The sequence below is a fragment of the Apodemus sylvaticus genome, chromosome 7 (assembly GCF_947179515.1).
Source record: "Apodemus sylvaticus chromosome 7, mApoSyl1.1, whole genome shotgun sequence".
NCBI classification, from domain to species: Eukaryota; Metazoa; Chordata; class Mammalia; order Rodentia; family Muridae; genus Apodemus; species Apodemus sylvaticus.
Genome location: NC_067478.1, coordinates 5,166,890 through 5,193,749, shown reverse-complemented (window position 1 = coordinate 5,193,749; position 26,860 = coordinate 5,166,890). Strand labels below are relative to the sequence as shown.

Below are 26,860 nucleotides of genomic sequence, written 5' to 3'. Positions count from 1 at the left end.
ATAGAAATGAAACAATGAACGTCAGGGTCTGTGATGGTTTAAGGGTGCGGTCAGTTGATAGTGGGTAAGACAACCTATCGGGAACCATTTTACAGTGTATAGAATTGTGAGCTGTGAGTAGATTTAGTCTGACAACTTCTTTAAAGAAATTTTCCCGAGGGGTCAGTGAGAAGGCCTGGCGGGTAACGGTGTCTGTCACCAAACCTGGCCTTGAGTTTGGTCTCCAGGACTCACATGGTGGAAGGAGGGAACCAACTCCCACAAGTTGTCCTAACCACACCATGGCCCTCCACTGACCACATGCACGTATGCATGTGTGTGTGTGTGTGTATGCACATACTAATAAAAATGTCCTAAAAATACTTGTTAAAAAGTACATTTGCCAGACATAACCTCCTTGAGGCACAGATCATGGGCACAGCGTGATACTCTCCTCAGCAGGGACATGGAAGCAGTTGTGGTATTTACTCCCAGGATTCCTTGCAGTTACAGAATGTAAGGCACTCCCTTGGAGGAGTGCTGGGGAGGCACTGGGCCTCCAAAATGCCAGTCATACAAGATCAGGTGTCCTGCAGTCTCTGCTGAGCTAACCCTTATGCATCCTGCTGCACATGACTGTGTGTGCGCCGGCTTGCTTCTATTGCTGTGATGAAACACCATGATCAACGTAGGGAGGAAAGGGATTTCCAGCTCACTTGTCCTGGTCACGCTCCGGCATTAAGGAAAGCCAAGGCAGGAGTTGAAGCCCAGGCTGTGAGGGAATGCTGCTTCCTGTCTTGAGCTCCGAGGCTCACTCAGTGCACTGGCTAGTTTTGTGTGTCAACTTGACACAGGCTGGAGTTATCACAGAGAAAGGAGCTTCAGTTGGGGAAGTGCCTCCATGAGATCCAGCTGTGGGGCATTTTCTCAATTAGTGATCAGGTGGGGAGGGCCCCTTGTGGGTGGTACCACCTTTGGGCTGGTGCTCTTGGGTTCTGTAAGAGAGCAGGCTGAGCAAGCCAGGGGAAGCAAGCCAGTAAGGAACATCCCTCCATGGCCTCTACATCAGCTCCTGCTTCCTGACTTGCTTGAGTTCCAGTCCTGACTTCCTTTAGTGATGAACTGCATTATGGAAGTGTAAGCTCAATAAACCCTTTCCTCCCCAACTTGCTTCTTGGTCATGATGTTTGTGCAGGAATAAAAACCCTGATGAAGACAAATTGGTACCAGGAGTGGGATATTCCTGTGACAACCTGACCGTGTTTTGGGGAGGACTGTGGAAGGACTTTGGAACTTCGGGCTAGATGCTCCATTCGATGTTAAGAGCTCTGTGGAAAGTTCTGTAGGAGCTTGGAAGACAATGTTAAGAACAGTGCAAAAGATGGAGGCCTGGCTTGTGAAATTTCAGAGGGAAGATTAAAGACTCTTACAGTGGCCGTGTTTTGATTGCGAAGATTCTGTGGTTTTGGTTAGTTGGGGCTGAAGAATCAGCTGTGAGTAACAAGATACCAGAACCACTAAAGCAAACCTTTGTGTTACTGGGACTATTGATGCTGGTTAGCTGGAGCTAAGAAACTAGCAATGATTAAGAAGAGACCAGCATCACTGAGGTGAAATCTTCTGGGAAGTGTTTTTTGAGAGCACAGACAGTGTGTTCCAGAGATAGCCACAGTTGTGTTTTGTGCTGTGGTTGGACTTGGTACTGTGTAAGAGTCACCCAGATGATACTGGTTTTGAAGGCATAAAGGGATCATGAAGAGCAGCTGAGGCTCTTGGCACAGTGAGAGGCCACGGAAGGCCATTGGTGAAGGTGCAGCCTCAGTTGCAATTGATGGCCCAGGACTTGAAGGGGTCATGCATAGGAGCAGAGGCTTGTCACCATGAAGAGAGCCTATGAGAGGCTATTGGTGAAGCCTAATTAGAGTGGAAGATAGCAGCGTTTTGGAGATGCCAGTGCCATGAGATGACCACCAAGAACAGCAGCAGCAGTGGAGTACAGGCAGCTGGAGCCTAGAAGACAAACTGTGCTACAAAGGGCAGAGCTGGAGAAATGACCCACACCCTTGGAGGAGCCCGGAAGATTGTGAGTTGGATCCCAGACATTGAACCATTGGAGTTTGAGTTTTGCTTTTGGTTGTGACTGTGCCCTGATATGTTTCCCTCTTGAAGGAATAAAGTATTTTAGTGGAGCCCACAGTTGAGAGACTTTGAATTTTTAAAAGACTTTGAATTTTAAAGATATTGGACATTTTAAGGTGAATGAACTTTTAATATGTAAAGACTGTGGGACTTTTAAAGTAATTTAGATCTTGGGGATGAATAAGAAAGTAAGGGTTGAGGCTTAATAGTGATGTGTTTGTGTGTCAAGTTGACAAGGGGTCAATTGTACTGGCTAGTTTTGTGTGTCAACTTGACACAGGCTGGAGTTATCACAGAGAAAGGAGCTTCAGTTGGGGAAGTGCCTCCATGAGATCCAGTTGTGGGGCATTTTCTCAATTAGTGATCAAGTGGGGAGGGCCCCTTGTGGGTGGTACCACCTTTGGGCTGGTGCTCTTGGGTTCTATAAGAACGCAGGCTGAGCAAGCCAGGGGAAGCAAGCCAGTAAGGAACATCCCTCCATGGCCTCTGTATCAGCTCCTGCTTCCTGACTTGCTTGAGTTCCAGTCCTCACTTCCTTTAGTGATAAACTGCCACATGGAAGTGTGAGCTGAATAAACCCTTTCCTCCCCAACTTGCTTCTTGGTCCTGATGTTTGTGCAGGAATAGAAACCCTGACAAGGCACTCAGCTTACTTTCTTACACAGGCAGGACCACCTGCCCTGGAGTATCACTGTCCGCAGCAGGCTGGGCCCTCCCACCTCAATCCCTAACCAAGGAAAGGCCTGCAGGCCAGTCTGATGGGGGCACATTCTCCACTGAGGCTCCTTCTTCCCTGATAACTCTAGCTCATGTCAGGTTGACAGGCTAACAGCACAGTGCACAGAGACCAGTTTGAGGCACATCACGTCTGGGTGCCGAGATGCTAGAGGATAGTTATTTTCTTCCAGCTCTTCTGTATTATTTAAAATGTTTGCATGAGCACGCATCACTCCTACAAAAATAGCCAAACTTTCTAAAGGAGCTTGGCAGGAACAAGATGAGAGGGAGGTAAAGCAAGGAGCTTGTGCGTGCATTTTTGTTGTGTCTTAGGAAACAGCAGGGAGGGAGAATTTGAAGCTTTGAGAAAGGGGTGGTAGTCAACAGGGTGGAGAAGATGTGGGGCCTACAGCATAGAAGTCAGCCTTAAAGGGACAGGGCACCCTGTTCACAAGAACAGAAGAAGAGATGACTAAAGATAATGGGAGCTCCAGAACTTCTGAGGAGAACTGAGAGTGATTATAATCCATGGCTTCTGGTTTATTGATGAAATGCGAGATAACCATTCGCTGAGAATGGGGACAGAAGAGAAATATAGAGATGTTGCGAGGTCTCGGGTAGATCGACACAGTGACGTCTCCAGTAGATCTGACCCATGGTGAAGTCTCCATATTGTAGCCAGCAGGGCTGCAGGTGCCTGGTCTGGAGCTCTAAACACTGTACTGGCAAGGAAGCCAAACAATATGGTTGGGCAGTCTTTCTCTAGAGGAAGAGCGTGCTTGGATCCGTGCGCGGAGAGGCATTTGTAGGAGAGCCTTCCAGGGGAAAGAATTCAAAATACTCATGAGAGACACTGAGACGATAGGCCTTCAACTCGGGATGCCAGGGGAAACAGTGAACTACAGAAATACGTGGAATTTGGAATGAGTACCCAAGAAGCCAAAGGTGCACAGTGTAAGTGGGACTCTGGAGTCCGACGCAGTGCAGGAGCCCTGAGGACAGGAAGGCAGCTAAGGAGCCGAAGGTCAGGTCGCTGTCGCCAGATGGGAGCTCGGTGGTCTGAGTCAATGATGGACCGTTTCCAGATGTGCTTTGGCCTTTTGGAGAAGAAAACTGCAAAGCAAGAACTAAGATATTAGCTCCAAGGATGGAAGAAGGATGAGTGCTCAGAAAGGGCTCTGAGAGGCCACGTCCCCAAAGGGAGGCTCTCCTGCAGCAGTGGCTCTCCTGACCCTCCCCTGAAGGGTGGGATTGGCAGGTGAGGGAGGCGCGGTCTCAAAGGGGAAACCGGATGCAGTTTGTACAGCATCCTCTTAGCAAAGGGATGTACCCGGGTGGGCGCACTCCCCAAAAAGAGAAAGGAGGTGTGAAAAGAAGCAGAGGGGGCGGGGTGGGGAAGGAGACTGAATGGTGAATGGCAATGCGAACGCAGGTTTTCCAAAGGAAAAACGGAGCCAAAAGAATTACCCATAATTCCCAGAGTGAGCGAGCTTTACCCACTAAGTTCGTCTGCTGTAGCTCACACCTCCACAGTGGATCTCAGAATCAGCTTGACCTCACTGTCTACCTCACAGTGTCTCTTTCCCTAGTTGAGTCTGCGCGCCTGCCACAACCTCTCTTCCAACCTCTCTCTCCTGTGTGGGCAGCCGCAGTCATCTTCCCAGGGCGCCATTTTCCTTGGTTACTTTTCTGCCCTGGTTCTGTCATGCCGCGTCCCTCTCTGGCTCCCGATATCAGTCAAGAGCCCCCCTGCCTTCCCTCCTACCTTGTTTCCAGGCCTGTCTGGTTCTACCGGGGTGTCTTTTCCCCTCCCGCCCCTCATTTCTCCACAGCCTCACTCGGGGGTCTCTACTGTTAGTAGGATGGCTGTCTTAACAGGGTAACGGCCCCTGCCCAGAATCTCCCGACGCCAAGACCTTTGCCCTTCCAAGTCCACAGCTGATCTCTCCTGGGGATTTGCATCCTTTGACCATCTGGTAGGAAGCACAGGCTTTAGAGCTGAGAGGAACCTAATCCCCTGATCTTACCGATGAGGAGGCTGGGAGGCTAAGGAGTGTCCCCACGGTCGACCAGCAAGCTAAGATTTATGTCCCATTTTCAGACCTGAATGCTACTTCCTAAATTGGAAGTTTCCTTTGTAATTAGTCTTTTTTTTTCTTTATTTCTTTCTTCCTTGATGTCTCAGGAAGTCCTAGAGGTCCAAGGCCATATATGAAAACCACGAGAAGTAATTTTTGCCAACCTAACCTCCCCCTCTGTAGGAGCCCTGAGATTACAGACGTTTGCTCTGTGCTCCGTCAGGCTTCTACGTGAGCTCTGGGGATCTGAACTCAAGTCCTTGAGCTTATATGGAAGCGTTTTACCCACTGAGCTCTTAGGGGCTAACCTCTCAGCCCCTAAGAAGTTTGAGACTGGGTTATCCTCATAGAGCCAGCCACTGCCTGTGGTTTTATCCCTTTTCTAGATCCTTAGTATCACCCTTGCAGGCTGACTTTCAGAGGCACTGTCACCATAGAAGCAGCCCTGGAAAATCCATAACTAGATTCCTGTCCCAGATGTGACATTCACAGCCCTGGGCAGGACTTGTGAACCTTCTCAGGGTCACACCATCCTGGCTCTCAGGTTTTATGTTACCCACTTTCCAATGTCTCTGGGAGCCAAACTGTCTGTCAAAAAGTACTTTCAGACACAATCGAGCAAATACTGAGTGGAGGTTTTGGTGGTTCCATTTGTCCAGATGTGTGTGTGTGTGTGTGCATGTGCGTGTGTGTACACGTGTGTTTGCCAGTGCTCTATAGCCAAGGACACCCAAGTCAAGCAGACCTGGCCCAGGAAGTCTTGGAGGAGATAGGATCTGTGTGGTGATTGTGCAGTGCCTCAGCACTGGTAAACTGAGTTTATATCCCAAAGTTCCCATTTGACCTCCCGCTGCCTCTTTTTCCTCATCTATAAAATGAGAATAAAACTCATTAAAGACCATCACAATTATTATAAAAAATAAAAGTATTCCCTTCCTTCCTAGAATGGAGTATCAGATCCACACACATAAGGCATTTGGTACGTTCCCAGTGTTCTGTGAGGGTTTGCTGTAATGATCGTTTCGTGAAAACTAAGGAATGAGGAGACTGCAGAGAACACTCCGCTGCCGGTACTGGCCGGGAGGTTATCAGTCCCTGCCTCATTGCATGAGCACACATCAGAGGAATGACTCGCAATGTGGTAACAGCTCTTCACAGTGCGGCGGACCGCTGAAGACAAACACGCTAGGTATTTGCCAAGGAGAAGGTCAGGACTTGCATAATTTAAGAAACACACAGCCGTTCTGCACTCCGGGGCTTTAAGAAGTTGGCAGTTGCATAATCGGCGGCGACAGTGCAGAGGAGCAGAGCCAGGAGGGTTGGGGTGCCGGGGCAGAGGCCATGATGGATGAAGGACGGGGGTGGGGGGGCATCTAGGTCCCGGACAGTGTGCGTTAAGGAGATCCATGTGCTTCCCATGCAGACATGCCTGTTATGTGGCAGCAGGACAAACAGGCTGATGGTCACTGCAAGGCTGTTACCAATGGGAGGTTTGTAAGTTGGTTTTTGTTTTGTTTGGTTTGGTTTGGTTTTTTGTTTTGTTTTTGTTATTGTTTTTTCGAGGCAGGGTTTCTCTGTGTAGTCCTGGCTGTCCTGGAACTCACTCTGTAGACCAGGCTGGCCTCGAACTCAGAAATCTGCCTGCCTCTGCCTCTGCCTCTGCCTCCCAAGTGCTGGGACTAAAGGCATGCACCACCACCACCCTGCATTGTAAGTCTGTGATAGATCACCAGTGCTTTCTTCCTCCTTGGTAATGTTTGTAATGTTTGTAAGCTAACTTACGATTGCTTGTAAGATTGCATCTCTGTGTCAGAGTGGTGCTTTGCTGCTTGCTTTTGGTCAACTAATATAAAACTAGACATCTCCTCCGGAATGAGGGAATCTCCATTGAAGACTTGCATCTGTCAGATTGGCCTAAAGGCAGGTCTCGGGGAAGGGCGTTATCTTTGGGCAGTGCCACCCCTATATGCAATTTGAAATGTGTATCCAAGAAGCCAAAGGGGCGTGGTGAAAGTGGGGCTTTAGCATCTGACATAGTGCAGGGGCTCCTGAGGGCACTGCAGCAGCCGGGGATCCTAGGACTAGTGAGGAGTCAAAGGTCACTGTCACAATATGGGAGGGAGGTGGCCTTGGGGGTACATTAGAAAGCACTAAGGGAGCCGTGAGGAGCAAACATGTAAGTGGAGTTCTCAGCGGTCTCTGCTTCAGTTCCTGCCTCCAGGTTCCTGTCTGGAGTTCCTTCCCCGACTGCTCTTCTTGATGGACTACAAGCTGTGAGGTGGAATAAACCCTTTCCTCCCCAAGTTGCTTATGGTATTTTATCACAGCAATAGAAACTCAACTGGGACAGGCACAGAACTCAGTGCAAAAAATATTAGAGGCTGAGGGAGGGAGGGAGGGCCCAGCGGGTAAACTGCCCATGCAAGCCTGAAGCCAGAGTCCACGAAGGCCCAGCACTCCTGTGGAGAGAGAAAAGATGGACTACGGGAAACCCCTGGACGGTCACAGGACAGCTGGCCTGGTACACACAGCAGTAGATAGAAAAGAAAAATGAACACCCACGGGTTGCCCTCTGACCTACACACCTATAAACTATGGCACACACACACACATACACCTATAGTACATACACACTTGCAACTGGCAAACATTTCATGAGGTGCCTGTAAACCCACGACTTGGATTGATGTCAAAGTGTGGCCTTCCTTGTCACCTGCTGAGCTGGCATCTTCAGTGCCTCAGACATGGTGGTGCTAGTTTACCGGCTGCAAGCATGGGAGAGTTTAGAGGGTTAGGAAGCAAATTCCAGTTGCTTATTTCGATTTGGGAGGCAGAAGACGTGCGCCCACAGCACTTCCCAAGTGGTCTCATGTGTTAATCACAAGATCCTCAGACCGCCCCGTTTGAGTCAACTGGTACCTTTTGAGAGGAGGCAGGCTGGTTGACATAAACAGTTTGCAGTTAGTCATACCATAAAGCTCAAAATTTCAGAAAGCCGGTTTATTTCTAGAACCATCTGTAGGGTGAGATTCAAGTTCATATCCAAGGAGCTGCCAGAGCAGCTCAGCGATTGCCAGGATTTTGGAAGAGATACTGAGACAGGGGGTGGGGTTCTGGACTGAGCAAGTGAGGGGGCTACAGCCCACCAGGCCATGCTGGAAGCTCTGTTCTGCCTGCACGCCATGACCTACAGCCTCCCGTAGCAAGAAGCTGCTGAAGAATTCATTAGTCCCCAGGAATGGGGAGCTCCAAAAAGCTTTTTTGAGGGGGGGAATTGAATTCATAATTTTAAATGGGGTGTGATTATGTGCACCTGTAAATCCCAGCCCTTGGGGCTAAGTCAGGGGAGCATAGGCTAGTGGTGGCTGGTAGTGGTGGTTATGGTGGGTTACAGTGATGGAAGACAATGCCTTACCTCAAAAGGAGGGAGGGAGGCAGAAGAGGAGGGTCCATAATCTTCCCCTCTCTCCCTTTAAATATTTTTTAACTTTTATTTGTTATTGTGTGTTTATGTGTGTATGGTAGGGTGGGTGGGGGTGCCTGGACAACTTTAGGGAGTCTGTCCCTGTTTCTGAGGTTTCTGGGGATGGAACCAGGGTTATTAGGCTTATACACACACTTCTACCTGCTGAGCCATCTCACCAGCCCCAAATAAACAATTTTTAATATTTGCAAATGAGAGCAAATTTTGGAACATCTTTTCTTTTTCATTGCCATCTGATGGAGCCGTGTGGGAGAGAAGGCTGCTTGCATGCCCGGAGGAGGCATCGAGGCGGAAGCCGTGGCCACAGCGGCGGCGGTCTTTATTTAACTGGAGTGCAGGGAATGGGCCTTGCTCTGAAGGACAGTGGCTGAAACAGTCCCACTCTGTGAAAGTTTTGACAATTAAATTTTAAAAAGTGACAGTGTCTTTGAGGATAAGAACATTTTTTGGAAGATAAAAATGTAACTAACCACTTCTGAAATGTAATATAAAGGCTGGATGTGAGATCAGGGAGTTTCCAAAGGACAGGAGAATATTCGAGGCATGACAGACACAGCACAAGCTGTGCACGAGACAAAGGGGCCGACGGAGTTCACTGGACAGACAGTCCAGCCACAATGGGCACAAGGCTCAGGGAGAGACCCTGTCTCAAAACATGAGACAGAGAGAGCAGTCAGAACCCCCTGGTGTTGGCCCCTGGTCTCCACAGGCATACACACAGGTGCACATGCCAGCATACACATACATGTGCTTGCACTTGGATGCACACACACACACACACACACACACATACAGAGAGAGAGAGAGAGAGAGAGAGAGAGAGAGATGACATAGGAAATTAGACAGAATGTAGTTACAGAAGTAAGGTTAAACAGGATGTGCAGATTTCATACCTTACTAGGAAGAGTTCTAAGGTAAAGGAACACAGAAACTAAGGAAAGGGGGCTGAGCGGGGTGGTGGTGGCACACACCTTTTTAATCCTGGCACTAGGAGCCAGAGAAGGCAGATCTCTGAGTTCAAGGCCAGCCTGGTCTACAGAGTGAGTTCCAAGATGGCCAAGGATACAGAGAAACCCTGTCTTGGAAAAAACCAAAATAGAGAGAGACAGAGAGAGAGAGAGAGAGAGAGAGAGAGAGAGAGAGAGAGAGAGAGAGAGAGAGAGAAAGAAACAGAGAAGTGGGTGGCAGACGTATCTGTGGTTGAGAACTGCTCTTAAACCTGAGACAGGTTAGGTTCCCAACACCCACATGGCAGCTCACAACCATCTGTAACTCCAGCTCTATTTGATCTCACACCCTCTTCTGGCCTCTGTGGGCACCAGGCACACATCTGGCATGCAGGCAAAATATTCATACACATAAGATTTTTTTAAAAAGTAAGTTTATTTTTATGAAAAGAACTAAAGATTCAGGACAGCAGGACAAGGTACCCTGTTCTGAAAGGTCCTCCTCCTCCATCTCACTGTACTGTCCAGGCTGTCCTTGAACTCCTGGACCTCCTTCCTCAGCCTCCAGCATGCTAGCAGTACAGACACACTGTCACACCAGGTCTTCAGAGGTGCTTTGATGGAGAGCTCCAGAAAACGAGTCTAAAAAGTTACTTATACCCAGGACATTATGAACATCAAAAAACAGAATATAGCCTCGGGAGAGGTGATGTCTCTGTGGTTAGCTCTGGCTGCTCTTCCAGAGGACTCTGGTGCATTTTCCAGCACCCACATGACAACTCCCAACCATCTTTAACTCCAAATCCAGGGCACCCCACGCCGCCTTTGGCCCCCATAGGCACTGTACACATGTGTTGACTGACAACATACACAGACCAAATACACATAAACAAAATCTCAAAAAGCCCTAGAAATGATGAGCTATAAAGTCGCACAGGGCAACTAAAAAGAGGAAGATTTTGTCTTGGCTCGCGGCTTCGGAGGGTTCTGGTCCGTCCTGGTGGGCGGCATGTGGACAGGGTCAAGCTCATGTCATAGAAGCAGAAGGCAGGGGGCTCACCTCACTGGCAGAGCAGGAAAAGAGGCTGGAGCCAGTGGCTGGGGCCCCACCTCCAAAGGCCCAGGCCTGGTGACCACTCTTGCCACCTGGCCTCTACTGTCTAGAAGTCCTGCCACCTTCCAAACAGCACAGCAGGGGGGTCAGGCGTTCAATGTCTGAACCTCAGATGCTTCAGAAACAGGAGAAACATGGGGCAAGCAAAAAAAAAAAAATATCAACGAAACCCAGGATGCTGTGAGATTTCTAGGTGTCGGTACCAGGGACGAGGAGATGAAGCAGCCAGAGAGTTAGTTTCCATCTAGAGGCTACATTCAACTGAGACGTCAATCAAGTGTGAAGATAGAAAAAGATGTTCTGTATATCCTTTTCTAGGAAACAAACAGAACAAGAACTTCAGCAAAATAAGGAAATGAATAAAAACAGAGAGAGATACAGAACCCAGGAGGCATAGAACAATCAGCCATAGAAAGGCAGGCTGGAGACGCCCAGTGTTTTGTAAAATAGGCTCAGCTGCTTTGAAACGCACAGGTATTGGACATGCTCGGCATTCGGGAACACTAACAATAGTATCAGGGTATTTGGAAAATGTGAATATAGGTGCATGGAAGCAATAATTATAATAGAGAACAGATAAAATGGATAAATCAAGAGATGGAATGGATGCACTGGTCTGAGGCTCAGAGCAGAGCCTCTCTTAGCTCTCTTAAGAGACTGTGTCTTGCAGTGGTTCACAGCTAACACCGAGACCACAACTGGACAGTACACGGAGTGAGCACTTCGGAGAGCTCAGTCCCTAATGGGCTGTCTTCATCAAACCCGTCCCCGCCAGGCTCAGGAGCTATGCAGAGAGGGGGTGGAAAGATTGTTAGAGCCAGAGGTGACCATGACTCCAAGGAAATCTTCCAGACAGGCAGCAGGACTGACCTATGAACCCACAGAGACCAGTGCATCAAAACAGACAAAACCCCAGCAACGAGAAAAGGAAGGGGACACAAAGTCCCGCCCCTGATGGAGAAGCGGTTTGCTTGGAAAGGCAAAAACAATTCCTCCAGTAGAGTCTCACTGAGTCTCCGCCACACCCCAAGGAAGGCTTCATGTCAGGGAGTAGTTGACCAGCACAGAGGACTCCATGGGGTTTTCTTGTGGGCTTTTATTTTGTTTTAGTCAGAGTTTCTATTCCTGTACAAAACAACATGACAAAGAAGCAAGTTGGGGAGGAAAGGGTTTATTTAGCTCACAATTCCGCATTGCTGTTCATCACCAAAGGAAGTCAGGACTGGGACTCAAGCAGGTCAGGAAGCAGGAGCTGATGCAGAGGCCATGGAGGGATGTTTCTTACTGGCTTGCTTCCCCTGGCTTGCTCGGCTTGCTTTCCTATAGAACCCAGGACCACCAGCCCAGGGATGGCACCACCCACAAGGGGCCCTCCCCCTTGATCACTAATTGAGAAAATGCCACAGCTGGATCTCATGGAGGCATTTCCTCAAGGGAGGCTCCTTTCTCTGTGATAACTCCAGCTTGTTTTAAGTTGACACACAAAGCCAGCCAGTACAGTTTTGATTTTCATTTGTTTTGTTTTTGTTTTTTGAGAGAGAGGACATGGAGAAGGGAATATGATCAAATTATAGTGTATGAAAAAAATTTTTGAGGCTCACCTCAAACTTATACAGAGATACACCTGCCTGTGCCTCCTGAATGCCGGGATTAAAGTTGTGTGCCACCATTACCCAGCTGAAAAATATTTTTTAATAAAAAATTTAAAAAAGGAAAGAAATAGCTGGATGGGGCTTGACAGGATGGCTGGATAGGTAAAGGTGTTTACTGCCACACATGATGACCTGAATTTGAGTCCCAGGGCCCATGTGACAGAAGGCAAGAACATACCCCTCAAAAAAGTTCTTTGAGCTCCAGACACACAGTGATGTGCATGCACTCACACATAAACACACCCTCACACAAAATAAACAAGTGTAAAAAAAAAAAGCAGAAATGGGGGACTGGAGATTTGGCTTCCTGGTTAAGAGCACTTGTTGTTCTTGCAAAGGACCCGGGTTCAATTCCCAGCACCCACATGAAGGCTCACCACTTGCTTACGTACTAGGTCTGTATCTGAGGAACAGACATATATGCAGGCAAGGTACTCATACACACAAAATAAAACACACCTTTAAAAAGGGCAGAAAAAGAATTGACAGTGTCAGCATATTATTTGGCTTAAATAAAACCGGAAGTGTTCAAAAGGGATTGACACCGCACTTTCAGTTTTGAACAGTTTGATGTGATACGTTGTTTTCTCTCGTTTTTTTTTTTTTAAAAGGATAATTATAAAAGGCCAAAGCTTTGTCAGCAGGAGACTCAGAACGGTGACATCCAGTGACATTTGTCACTGCAGGCAGGCATCCTTGGCACACACCAGAGTCTTCCTCAGGTCTAGGCGTTCTGTCCTGAGGTCCTGTCACAGGATGTGCTTTGGTGGGTGGCCAAGCCGTCACCTGCCATGGTCATACCAAGCTTCACAGGAGGTTATAAGGCTGAGCAGGATTATACGGTTCATGACAGGAAGCAAGGGCGGAGGAAGCAGGAAGGAAGGAGATGATCCTCTCAGGGGTGGATTAGAAAACGATTTGCCACTTTGCTGTTGAGACTCCTCCAGAGAAATCCAATCTGGAATGTAGCCGTGGCCGTGGCAGTGCATGGCCATCGAACGCCTTAGCTCTCCGAGGCTCTCCTGGTCCCATGTCCCCAAGGCCAGCCCCAGATACAGAGATGACCGATGGACAGACACACCACTCACGTCCCTGCTGCGTATGTATCAGATGGATGTGCTACTAAGGGTTCCAGGCTGACCCACCCAGGGATTGTTCTGGAGCACAGAATGGACCAGATTTCCTGAAACCCCGCACCCAGAGGGGGCTTTCTCTCCATCCATCATCCTTGCTGACACGAAACACCAATCCACGCCTTGGCTGGCTGAGTCCAGTTCTAATTGGCCTCCAGATGGTGAAAGAAGCCTGTTGTCTCTGTCTGAAGGGCCTTTCTCCTCCTACACACAGACGTGTAGAGCAGCAGCCCAGGTGAAAGCTAGGACATGACACAGCTGTTTGGCAGGACATCTACCTCAAAGCTCAACTGTCCTCCTCTGTCTGTGCTTGGAGGGGCAGTTTATGTAAGAAACTCTTACATTGAGCGCCTGGTGGAGGAAGATCCTGTACCTTTAAATAGTCTTTCAGCATGTAAAGTATTTCTTTTGGAAAGAACATAGTATCTTTTTTAGCTTTTAGGTGACTTTCAAAAGAAACAACTTACCTGTATATGACAGAAATAATTTGGACCAAGCATGGCGGCTCAGGCCTTTGATTCTAGCATTTGGGAGACTGAGGCAGGAAGGTGTGGGTGTGTGTGTGTGGGGGGGGGGGGATCAGCCTTGAGTACTGTTCTTTAAGACAGGGTTTTTTCCTTTTGGCCTGGCTTTACTGGTGCAGACTGAGCGGCTTTCCAGCCAGGCCTGGGAATCTCCTGTCTCCATCTCTGTAGTGTTGGGTTTACAGACACAGGTCGCCACTCCAGGTTTCAGGACCAAACAGTTCTCCAGCTTTCAAGCAAGCTTACTACAGACTGAGCCACTTCTCTATCCCAGGACTTCTACTTTAAGGTCCCCAGTACCCAAAGACCTTCAAACTCGAGTCCTTCCTGTAGTGTTAAAGGTCACCATGAGCAGCTCATTTAAGCTGGTCAGCTGTGGCTTCCATGCCTTTACAGTATGTAAGGGTCGTCCGTTTTGAAAAGGAGTGGACGATATTTAAAACAAACAAACAAAAACAACAGGACTTTGCTTGTTCGAGAGGCGTATTCTAACCTTGTCCCCTGATGCTTTGCCGCTCGCTGCACCATTTCCAGCGGTAGCTTCGGACATCTTCAGTGCAAAAATGTTTGCATGGGAACGAGAGCAGCTGTGAGCCTGCAGGACGAAGGGTAAGGCCTCCACTTCCTGTGCGGGGCAGGCTGAGCATCTAAGGCCAGGGCCGACCAGCCAAGAGGGAGGAGGAAAGGGAGTTGGGGGACAGACAGGCCGTTCTGTTTTGCCAGCATGTGCCACCAGCCGTGGGGCGAACTCGGCCTCTGCAGGACGCAGCTGACCTTTGGAGAGTCACTGTCTGGGAGAGGCTGCCCTTTCTCAGGACAGAACACAGCTGTTGTTTAGATGTCAGAGGCCAGTTAGTGACTGAGTTTAGCAATCCGCTCAGGATGTGGACTGTTTGGAAAACAGTGTGCCTGTAGGTTTAACGGAGGGTCAGGGCAGCACGAAGGGAATCTCTGTGCTCTGGACAGGTTGTCCTGTAATCCTCTGCAGAAAAATCAACACTTAGCAGCTGGTTTTAGAAGGAATTAAGAGAATGCAGAAAGGTCAGAGCAGGTGTGCACAGGTCACCTTCCTGAACCCTGGCTGGGAACAGGGACATTCCTGGATCAGCAAGTCCAACAAACATGCTAATTCAAGTTAAAATTTCTAAGGCAAATATTGACTCCATGTCAAGTCTGTAGTTAATTCTCCAACTTGAAGGTATCCTCCAGGATACCCTGACCTGTTCTTTCTGGTCATTCACCCACCCCTTCCGTCCTTCTGAACTCTTAGCACATGGGTGTTTTAATGGCCAGCTCTGCATTCTTTCTGTTGAGAGGAATAACAGAGTACCTTCATTTTCTTACTGTGTTGTTGTGAGAAAAGTTTGAGAAGAGGCAGGAAGACCCTAGCAGAGGAAAGGTCACTCAAAGTAACTTCTCACCAACTCTTAAACATTCAAGGAAAAATGAAGGGTAGATTATTATGTTGACTTTTCCACAATATTTTAGTTTTTTATTAATTTTAAAACATGTACCTTAAGATTTTCATAAATCTGTATGCAAAGTACCACATGGCAGCCAATGTGTAGTATTAAAGCAAAAGGTACTGGCTGGAGGGTAGATGGCTCAGTCTGTACACTGCTTCCCAGGTAAGGTTTCCAACTTCAGTTCAGATCCCCGGCACCCAAGCCAAAAGCTCCTGCACCTGTAATCCCAGCACCGGGGAGGCAGAGATGGGGAGCTCTGGAGGTGCCAGTCAGCCTAGATGCCAGTCAGCCTCGCTGAATTGGTGAGTGTCTTAGTCGGGGTTTCTATTCCTGCACAAACATCATGACCAAAAAGCAAGTTGGGGAGGAAAGGGTTTATTTAGCATATATCTTCCATGTTGCAGTTCATCACTAAAGGAAGTCAGGACTGGAACTCAAGCAGGTCAGGAAGCAGGAGCTGATGCAGAGGCCATGGAGGGATGTTCCTTACTGGCTTGCTTCCCCTGGCTTGCTCAGCCTGCTCTCTTATAGAACCCAGGACCACCAGCCCAGGGATGGCACCGCCCACAAGGGGCCCTCCCCCTTGATCACTAATTGAGAAAATGCCCCACAGCTGGATCTCATGAAGGCCTTTCCCCAGCTGAAGCTCCTTTCTCTGTGATGACTCCAGCCTGTGTCACGTTGACACACGACACCAGCCAGGACAGTGAGTCCCAAGCTCAGTGAGAGAGCCCATCTCAGAAAACCAGTGGAGAGAGTGACTGGGGAACACACCCCACAACATGCTCTGGCCCACACACACAGCAGGTGAGTGTGCATGGACACACACACATGAATACATGCACTCACAAATACCATGCCCACACAAGGCGGTGCACGCCTATAATCTTAGCATTTGGAAGACAGATGGAGGAGGATCAGGAGTTCAAGGACAGCCTCTGCCACAGTGAGTTCTCAGCCTGCCTGAGCTATGTAAATTAGTCTATAAGGAAATGCATATTTAATTACCTTCCTTCTTGAAGATATTATTCACTGGGTGTAGAATTTCAGTTGAAGAGTCCCTGTAATGTCATTCCCAGCATTCCCAGCTTGTGACTGTCACACAGCCCTCGTTCTGCTGTTGTGCATAGTTCCCCCTGGCTGCGCTTTCTTTCCTCTGGTTTCTTTATATTTATCCTACTTAGAGTTCCTTGGGCTTTGTGAATCTATAAGTTTGTTGAGATTCTTAAGCCCATAAAATCAAAAAATTTCAAGTCTTTTTTTTTTTTTTTTTGGTACTTCTTCTGTCCTGACCTCTCTCTCAGGCTTCTTCTGGGGCTCCAGCTGCACTCGAGGTCCTTCCGGTCCATCTTTAAAACCTTTCCCCTTTTCTTCTCAGATGGCATCATTTCTCCTGGCCCTAATGGTCTGCTCCATGGTGCTCTTACCCTTGGATTATTTTTTCACATATGATGGGAGTTGTTGTTGGTGGTGGTGGTGGTGGTTGTGGCGGTCTATTTTGAGGCAACTGTGTATCTCTATTTAGCCTCCAACTCACAGAGCTTGGCCTGTCTCTGCCTCCCCGGCGCTTAGATTAAAAGTGTGTACCGACACACCTATCCATATATTATAGATTTTAAGTCTAGAATTTCCAGTTAGTTCTCCTCCATAGTTCCTCTGTCTGCCCCATTTCCTACATACCTTATCTCTCATGCCACTGAGAACAACCTTAAGACCATCGCTTAACACAGGGGATGGAGTGTGTTGAGGTCTCTTGATGGTCTCAGGTTGAAGATAGTCCGTATTTCCTATTTAGTCATTAAATAATTTTGTACTGTATTTTGGGTAGAGTATAATCGTATGTTCTGTGGTGAAGAGCCTGGATTCCCTGCTCTCCTGAGGAGCTATTTTTGAGGAGTGAGAAGTTGTTTGTTTGTTCTAGGTACCAGCAATTAACTTGGTTGAACTAAAACCACAAGCCCGACTTGAGGGCAGCGCATCACTTCCCAGATATTTTCTCCTCAGCTGGTTGTTTGGCGTCTGCAGCATGCATGTGTGATTCAGGGTCAGCCAGAGTTGTGGGTGGTTCTTATTCTGAATGGGCTTTCTTTCCGGCCCAGTGCTGTCTGGATTGCTGCTACAGCTTCCAATGGCTGTGGCTAGCCGGAAATGTCCAGAGACTCAGTGTTTGCTTGCTGGGTTTCAGCACTGCACCAGCTGGAGCCTCTACAACGCCCAAAGACTTAAGACTGAAAAACACATTGTAGCTTTCCCATCTCCCATGTCAACTCCTCCAGAAAATACTCAGTGTCCCATATTTTCTCCTGCTTTTACATAAAGTTCTCGCAAATTATATTTTTATTCTGAGTTCTTAGTTCTGTCCAGGAAATGGATCCCGTATCCCCAGTAGTGAGGAATGGGGAGTAACCCCCCCCCCATGGAATAGTAAAGGCTACTTAAATGTATACAATGTCTACAACAGGCAAAACTCATTGATTGTACACTTAAGACTTGGGCTTGAGACTGGATAGATGGTTAAACTGCTCACAGACTCACGGAAACACAATGGCTCAATCCTTTGTGAGGATTGGCTTTTAAGCAGACAAGGAATCTGACATTTGTTCTCAGTTGCTTGAGAGCTACCACATGAGGAAGGACTGTGTGGGTACGGAATTCATACAGATCCAATGTGTCCTCCCTCCCCCGGAAATACAGAGTCAGTGGAAGGGCGGAAGGCAAAGGTTGCAGGCCAGGTGTGATGCGTCCCCTCAGTGAGGTGCAGACAGCGGGCGTTCAGGAGCGTGGGGGCGTGTAGGCTGTTAGCAGAGCCGCAGAGACCACATGGGAGGGTGAGGAGCACTAAGAATCGGCGGGCCTCCGAGAGCTGAGATGCCTGTGTAACTAGAGTTAGAGAACCAGAGCCTCAAAGACTAGCTTGGGTTTTCTTCAGAGCAGAGAAGACCATGTGACTTTGAGCAAGATGGGGAGGTGAACACCCTAACGTGCAGCCATCTATCTGGTACCCAGAAGTGCAGGGCACGCAGATGCAGCCAGCTGCCACCCTCCCTATGACACCTCATTCTCTTCCTTGTACTTGGCGGGATACCCGTGAGTTTGAGTGAGACCTGCAGGTCCTTCCAACTGCCCGTCCAACTGTGGCGTCCTGTGATTGGATGGCTGCAGGTCCTTCCAGGAACATGCTACCAAAACAGATAGACATTCTGTAATGACACTTTGCTCTGTCAGCCAACTCCATCCCCCACCCCCCCACCCCGAAGTTTAGACTGTTCTATTAGGTGATTGTGAGTTCTACATTCAGAGTTCACGAGCCATTGCGATCCCCAAATGTCACTTTTCAGAGCCTGCGTCATGTCCAGCTTCCGAGCCCTTCTTTTGTGCAATGAGACAGAAGCGCTTATAAGGGAAGCTTGCAAGCTTTCTCTCCTCCGAGTCCTCGGACCTGCGCGTCACAGGTGCGTCTGAGAAATTCCATCATAAAGTAATACTCACTGAAGGGTGCTTAGCACCTTGGTAATTCTCTAGTGAAAAGAATCTTAAAGCTACATCAGCTGAGTGGTGGTGGCGCACACCTTTAATCCCAGCACTTGGGAGGCAGAGGCAGGCAGATTTCTGAGTTGGAGGCCAACCTGGTCTACACAGTGAGTTCCAGGACAGCTAGGGCTACACAGAAACCCTGTCTTGATAAAACCAAAACCAAAACAACAACAACAATTTATTTATTAGCTGGGCGGTGGTAGTGCATGCCTGTAATCCCAGCACTCTGGGAGGCAGAGGCAGGCGGATTTCTGAGTTCAAGGCCAGCCTGGTCTACAGAGTGAGTTCCAGGACAGCTAGGGCTACACAGAGAAACCCTGTCTCAAAAAACAAAAACAAAATTTTAAAAAAATTAACAAAAAAAAACTCATGTCATTCCCAGATAGCTCTCTCTGCTTCGTGCTGTAGATGTAAGCTCTTGGCTACTGTTCCATCGCCATGCCTGCTTGCCTGCTGCCGTGTTCGCCACCGTGATGGTCGTAGACGCTAACCCTCTGCAACCCCGAGCCCCCAAATTATACACTCTCTTTTATAAGTTGCCTTGGTCATGGTGTTTTGTTACAACAAGAGAAAAAAGAGACAGGTAGCCAGTGTAAAAGCCACACTGTAAGCTGACAGAATTGTACAGTGTGGAAGTGCAAGTCCTCCTGGAGAGAGCAACGGTGCTCCCTCATGTGCTCCTGCTTGTGGGTTTTCTGCTGCTGTCCTCTTTCAGGCCTGGCCGATTGCAGTGACTCAAGTTAAGTAATGGAACAGGGGTTAGAGGCAAGCTCTGTTACAGAGAAGACAGGTTTTTTGGCTTTAATTCGCCTCATCCTGACCACGTGGGAACCACTCAAAGACAAAGCCATAGCTCTCTAGGTCTCTCAGAGGCCCGTTCTCTAAGAAGCAGACAGAGAAGGTCAGATTCACATTTGGTGATGCAATGGATCCATCAAAACCTTTTAACAGAGAGGGCCTTCTCTCAGGGGGACCTCAGATGAGGCAGGGTTCAAAGAGAGGAGAATGGGTTTCTAGCACCAGACCCCAGCGAGGAGGGTAAGTGTATTTATTGTTAACCCTGCTCGGAAATGAGGGCTGCAGCGGAGGCTCTGAGAACAGTGCTGATGTGCTGAAGGGAAGTGAGTGATGCTGTCTGCCTGTGAGCAGACCGCGTGGGTCCAGGCCACATACCCTGTCCAAATAATAACAGTGCGGAGCTAAACCATAGGAATCAGCTGTTCTGTGGGCAAGTTCTTCTATTAGCAGTTTCATGTGGCAGAGCCTGGTGATGGAATCACAATAACGCTACTGCTTCCATCCGCGCCGCACACCAGGCCCAGCCACCGCTATCACTTACTCTGGTTCTATTAAATGTCACTCGCTGCTGGCTTGACTCACATTTCATCCAGTCATTAAAGAATTTACCACAGATCTGCTGTGTGCCAAGTGATACCCATTGATGATCAGGACAGGCTCTTGCCATTAGTAAGACCTCTGTCCTCAGGGCAGCTCAGGGAAACCGGGAGGTAACAAGTGAGCAAAAGCTTAATGAAGGGCTGGTGAGATAACTCAGCAGGTAAAGGCACTTGCCACACGAACCTAACAGCCTGAGATTGGTCACCTGAAGCCTCCGTGCCTTAGTTAGGGTTTTACTGCTGTGAACAGACACCATGACCAATGCAGGTTTTATAAAAGACAACATTTAATTGGGGCTGGCTTACAGGCTCAGAGGTTCAGTCCAGTGTCATCAAGGCAAAAACATGATGGCATCCTGGCAGATATATGGTGCAGGAGGAGCTGAGAAATCTACATCTTCATCTGAAGGCTGCTAGTGGAAGACTGACTTCCAGGCAACTAGGGTGAGGGTTTTAAGCCCACACCCACAGTGACATACATACTCCAACAAGGCCACACCTCCTAATAGGGTCACTCCCTGGGCCAATCATATACAAACCACCACACTCGGCAAAAGGAGAGAGCTGGCTTCCAGAAGTTGACCTCCAACCTCCACACATTCGCCACGGCATAAGCAGGAGCCATTTCTCACACGCAGGCAACGGTAGTAAGTAAAATGTAAAGGGTTGGTTAATTCATTGGTTGCAGAGTACAGTGGGTGTAGGAAGGCAGTATGTTGACGTTCTAGTTTCTTCTTTGTTGCTATGATAAAATGCCTTGACACAAAGCAACTTAGAGGAGAAAGGGTTTAGTTCTAGGGTACGACCCATCACAGAAAAGTTCAGGAAGCAGGGACTTCAAACAGCCAGTCACACCGCATCCACAGAGAGAAATGAACAGAGTGTGCATGCCACTTGATAGCCTGTGCTCACCCTGATTTGTCCATACTTATACACAGTCCAGGACCACTGCGTAGAGAATGGTGACACCCACCGTGGGCTGGATTGCCTCACATTGATTAATGAATACAGTTCCCCATAGACAAGCACATAGGCCAATATGGCGTCGATGGTTCCTTGCTGACACTTTCCTCCCAGCTGATCCTAGGTTGTATCAAGTTGACAGTTAAACATCACAGTTGGTAACTGTGGTAAAAGTACCAGGGTCAGCCTGGTTTTGTCAGTAATCCAAGTCTCATAAAGAAGCATTGGATGATGAAGTACACGGCAGATGTCAAACTCTTGCTGTAAGCAAATGCTTGACAAGATCCAGGAGCCGGTGAAACCCCAGGGAGGGAGTGGACGCTGAGGAGAGCACTTTGGGATGAGGTAGAAGGAGAGGTAACACCGTCAGGTGACAAACAGAAGGAGAGGCAACGAGGTCATGTGACAGACAGAAGGCGAGGTAATGTGGTCATATGACAGACAGAAGGAGAAGTAATGAGGTCAGGTGACAGACAGAAGGAGAGGTAGCTCATTCTGGTGACAGAGGCCTGCGGGTCTTCTGTTCTAGGCACACCAGTGGTGAGATGTCAGGGGAACTTACAGAAATGGTTGTTGAGGAGGCAAAAAAGTTCCAGTCTGGAATCCAGAAAAATGGACTTGGCTAGAGATGAACATTTGAAACCCACCAATGTAGATGATATTTCAAATGTTGAGACTACAGAAGCTGGCCTAAGGAGCAAGAATAAGCACTCTCAGAGAGATGGCAAAGTGACTTCAAGCCTTCGGGGTCAGAGGCCGTGCTCCTTCACCCTGCTTTGACGCCTATACTCTATAACCAACCCATGTCCTCAGCTGAGCCTGCCCTGTGGTCTGAGGCATAGAAGGGTAGCATCAGCTGCTTCCTCTGGTGTCTGGCCTTAGGTGTCCACTGCGACACTGAGTGGACCCTGAGATGAGTCTAAGTTGAGAACAATTCAAAAGGTCCAGTTAGCCAAAGGCACAAGGCCAGAGATGGTTATGGAGAAAGCAAGATGGCCAGGCTGACAGAGGCCTTAGGAGGCCTTGAATCCCCAAGACAGTGCACTTCTGGTCACCCAGTGGCCATAGACAAAGTACTGCAAACTGCAGTGTGGCCCTGGGTTCACATTTTTAATGTCTCTTCTTAGCTTTTCTGCTTTCTCTCTAAGTGACCTTAGGTGATTTACTTCACGTCCCTGGACCTCAGCTTACTCATCTGTAGAATTGGAATAACCACCATGTGAATTTCTGCCTGTAAAGTGTGTCTATTGAGGTCAACATATAGCAAATGTTCTGAAGTCTTTTTTAAAGAACTTATGGAATCTTGGGGCTGGGGGCTGGGGTTCCAAGGTTAGCAGCAAGCACTACTCTTGGAGGACTAGGGTGTGGTTCCCAGCACCCACGTCACTTCCTGTGAATCCAGCTTCAAGGGAGTGGATCTGATGCGCCTCTTGGTCTCAGAAGGCTATGCACTCATGTGCACAAACCCATGCAGAGGCGCACGTGTGCGTTCATAACTTAGAAGTGAAAATGAATCACTTTAAAAAAGAAGTTGAGGAATCGCTCTGCCCTATGGTTAGTTCTAGACTGAGGTGGGTCGTGTCCCTTGCCTTCTGTCAGTGAGAAGACAGACTGACTCAGAGAGAGAACTCAGTGTGGCCAGGCCTTTCACTATAGTGACATGTCACCTGCTATGAAGACAAGAGTGGGTTGTCTGGGAGGAGCTGGGTCTCAGAACTGTGGCCTGCGTTAGAGCTGTGGTGCAGGGCGTTCTGGCGAGGGAGGCTAGAGAGTGAGTGAGCTGGAGACCACATGACAGGCAGTGTCACATCCATCTGGGACTCCATGAGAAGGAACAGAAGGTGCCAGCCAGCACTGAGTCAAGGGGATCTCTGACAGAAAGGCTCCCTGTGACCTCTAAACCCAGGTTAAGTTTGGGGGATACTGCTTACAGGTGTCAGGGAGGGTCACTTTTGACAGGGAAAGCTTCTGTTGCAGAAAGCCCTCAAGGAAGGAAGGGGAAAGTGAGGTGGGACTGTCACATTGCTTTTGAAACACGATCTTCCACATGGTCACACAGAATGTTTTAAACATCTCATAGTTGGGGGGGGGGTGTTTTGCCTGCACATGTGTGCCTGGGACCTGTAGAGGTCAAAGGCCACATGGAGCTCTGGGAACCAAAGTTATGAGTATTTGTGAGCTACTCGTGGGAGCTGGGGAGCATGCTCAGGTCCTCTGCAAGAGCAACAGGTGTTCCTAACTGCTGAGCCGTCCCATTCTGTCCCCTCCCCTCCCCCACCCTTCCCTACCCTTTCCCCACTCCCACCCCCACCTCCCCCACCCCACCCCGTCTTACTTATATTTACATCACTGTGTCTCACAGTTTTGGAGGACTCTAATCCACTGTCACATGGTGGGGGTGGGGGGGTAATATGGGAATCTGCTCATTTCATAGGAGAACCTGCAGCCAGGCTATAAACTTCAAAGATCCACTCCTAGTAAGCCCACTTCCTCCAGGGACCACAGCTGGTTGCAGGAGCAGGAACAAAGACAGAACATCTGAGGCACTAGGTCAAAGAATCCTTTCTGAGGGCATTTCCTCCTGTGACCCAAGGACATCCCACTGCACTCTAGCTTTTAAAGGGCCCACCACCTCTCCTATTGCCACCCTAAGAGACACGCTTACAACACACTCACCCAGAAGAGAACAAACATCATCCCAAACAGCAATTAGCCTAAACAAGTAATTTTTCTGACATGAGCCTAGGGTGGGTGGGCGGGCCTCCATGCCATCAGCAGCCGAATTTGCTGTCTTCCTACCTGTACTGTTCTGGCCAATGGCGTCTATCCTCCGGGGTACAGTGTGGCTCTGCATTTACCCTGAGTGAGCTGAGCAGAGAGGGGGAGAAAAGAGAGAGCCTTGTGTCACAACAGCAAAGCTCTTTTTCAAGACTCTTTAGCCAGTACTGTCCCACAGTCACTTGACTGTCCCACAGCAGGAGGTCTTAGCTGGGCACACAGCCATCCCTAAAGATTCGGAGAAGTCTGTTACAAGGGGGAAGAGGGCGGCTTACAGGTTGGCTGCCTCAGTGTCAGTATCAGCTCATCTCTCTGAAGCGCAGTCTCGCTCAGCCCCTCCCTGGTCTAGGCTGGTCCTTTCAGCTCATCAGAGGGATGCCTCATCTGTCCCTGGAATGAGAACTCGAGAAGACCTCAAAGGATGTAGGGAAACTCTGCACACATCACAGCAGGCGGACTGTCCATCACTGGTCTCTGTAGCTTCAGTAGCCTCCTAGGCACCTCATTGTTCACAGTGCAGGGGTTTTTGGGGCCCCACTAACACATTATCATCTTAGAGGTTGGCACCAGTATCTCCCCACCTTTAGCATCCCTCCAGATGCCCTTGTGTGTATGTCTGCTTACCCCTCCCTCTTGGGTATGTCGTCCATCCTGTTTTGTCTGTCGTCTCTACTGTGCATCCCTTTTGAGAGAGATGAGGCCTTGGGTCAGGCAGTGGTCTCTAAGAAGGAACATTACCATTGAGCAGAGTTGTAACCACACTGTCCTATGGCCACAGGACATATCAGGGCTGCTTTTCTACATAGAGGCCTATTGTCATGACAAGTGCTCCTGGATCTCACATACCCCATCCCTCCTGAGTTATCTTAGTCTTAGATGAACAGCATCTTACAACTCAAGGGAGAACCATGCACTGGGAGGCCTGTGTAGGTTGAACCTCAGTATTTGTCAGGCCCCTGAAGTTATACCACACAGTATTGGTCTGTGATGGGCTCTGTGTGTTTGGGACAATTTGGGAAGGTGGTGGGCAGATAGTCCTCTTGTCTGCTAAGAGCCGAGCACAAGCCTGAGCCGGCCAACTGGTCTACCAAGCACAGGGCCTGGTAGAGAATATGGGTGTTGTGCAGAAACATTACTTTCAACACCACTAACCATCAGAAATGCATCTCACTGCAATCAGATGACAGACCAATGAGAATGGGGACAAAGGTTACACTAATATACTGTCAGTGAGAATGTGAACTGGCCACGCCACTGTGGAAATCATTATAGAAAAATAAAATAGAACAAAACAACTAGAAGCACACTTCCTGTATGGCCAGCTAGAGCCCTTCTTAGCATTCACCAGAAGACTCCCGAGTCAGCACGTCCCAGAGATCCTCACAGGTATCTTAACTGAAGCACTGTTCATGATAGCTGACTACGGAACCAGCCTGGGTCTCCATCAGCAGAGAACTGGATAAAGAAAATAGGTTTGTGGACACTAGATATTTTTTTCAGCCATAAAGGAGGAATCCAGATAATTTTCTGAAAAAGGGAGGTCCTCATATCAAGTAAATTAAATCAATCTCTGAAAGGCAGATACCACGTTTTCTCTCATTTGCCAGCCCTGGGTTTTAAAGGTACCCAGAATCCCTTGCACGCTAATGATGAGGAAGCAAAGATAAAACCTAAACTCTATGGTTAGTGTTTTCATCTTGACAGGCTCTAGAGTCACCTGGGAGAGGGGCCTCAGTGGGTGACCATGCCTGTGTGGGATTATCTGGATGGCGTTGAGAGGGAGACCCATCATGACTACGGTCAAGGACAGTCCCTCATCAGGGAATCCTGAACTACATGCAGTGAACATGGGGGAGCTGAGTATTAACTGTCATTATGTTTCCCAACCTGTCACCGAGGTCTTGCTGCTCTGACTTCTCGCCGTGATGGACTGTATTCTTTGAACTAGAACAAACTCGCCCGATGGTGGTGGTGGTGGTGGTGGTGGTGGTGGTGGTGGTGGTGATAATGATGATGATGATGATGGAGGTCATTTTTATAGAAAACGCTAATAACAGTAAGGACATGGGGTAGAGCAGCCAGGGAACCTGCTAACTCTCCTGAGGCCAGCCTTTTCCTTAAGGCAGGAAGCTGCTGTTGGTCCTTTTCTACCTCAGCTGCTGAGCAGCGAGGACAGTTGTGGGGATCCATGAGGGAATGTATGTGCACAGATTTCGAAATCGTAAAGGCTTCCTTGCTGCTGATACTATAGCTGCCGCTGCAGCAAAACAGGTTTGAACCCTGAGTCATGGGAGTCATGGGGCAAAGCCACGGGCCACGCAGGACACAAGACCTCGCACTCAGTTACTGGGGAAGGCCGTGTGCGGCTCCTCTGTGTGTGTTCCTTTTTTTCTGGTTCCAGATTATTGTATAAGTTGTTGACACAGTTTGTCCACACCCTTGGGGTCAAATGCTAGAAGCAAGCCTTATCACAGGCCTGTCTAAGCATCTCACTTAGCAAATGATGTGCACGTCTGACACATCCCCACCAGATGCCTCACTTTGTGGACTCTGAGGTGATTTCCTGAGAGCCAGGCACAAGTCCGAAGCCTCTCGCCATGAGAGCCAGGTAGACCCTCTGATCTACACCCTTCTGTCGGCCCCTTGCAATGAATGAGTCACGACGCTGTCGCCATTGGACCAGCGTGCCAGCCACATCTGTGTACAGCTGCTTCTGGCTGGTGCCACTTTCCCGAGGCAGTGCTCACTGCCACTTGGTTACCTCAGGCTCCCTGTGTGAGAGTTCTCAGAAGTAAGTAAGCCAGGGACACAGCTTTCCTCCATAGATCCCCACCACATAGCCTCACGGCCTTCAGACTGCCTCAGGCTACCCAGGGCTGGAGACCGGGATAGGAAAAAAATCCTTGTGAAGAATTCTGTAGAAGAAGGTCAATTCCCTAGCTTGGCTGACAACAG

General features: G+C 48.7%; 1 protein-coding gene across 2 annotated transcripts in view; it reads left to right on the top strand.

The window, feature by feature from the left end:
* Ctdspl (CTD small phosphatase like) overlaps window positions 1-26,860 on the top strand; it is a 123,613-nt gene that overhangs the window by 22,655 nt on the left and 74,098 nt on the right. Inside the window, exon 1 of one of the 2 annotated variants that reach the window (XM_052187011.1) lies at window positions 5,937-6,102. The exons of the other annotated variant lie outside the window; for it this stretch is intronic. Within the exon in view, the coding sequence (XP_052042971.1) occupies window positions 5,952-6,102 (151 nt within the window). The 5' untranslated portion in view covers window positions 5,937-5,951. Of the gene's footprint in view, window positions 1-5,936; window positions 6,103-26,860 lie in introns of those variants that run through there. 2 annotated transcript variants of the gene reach the window in all.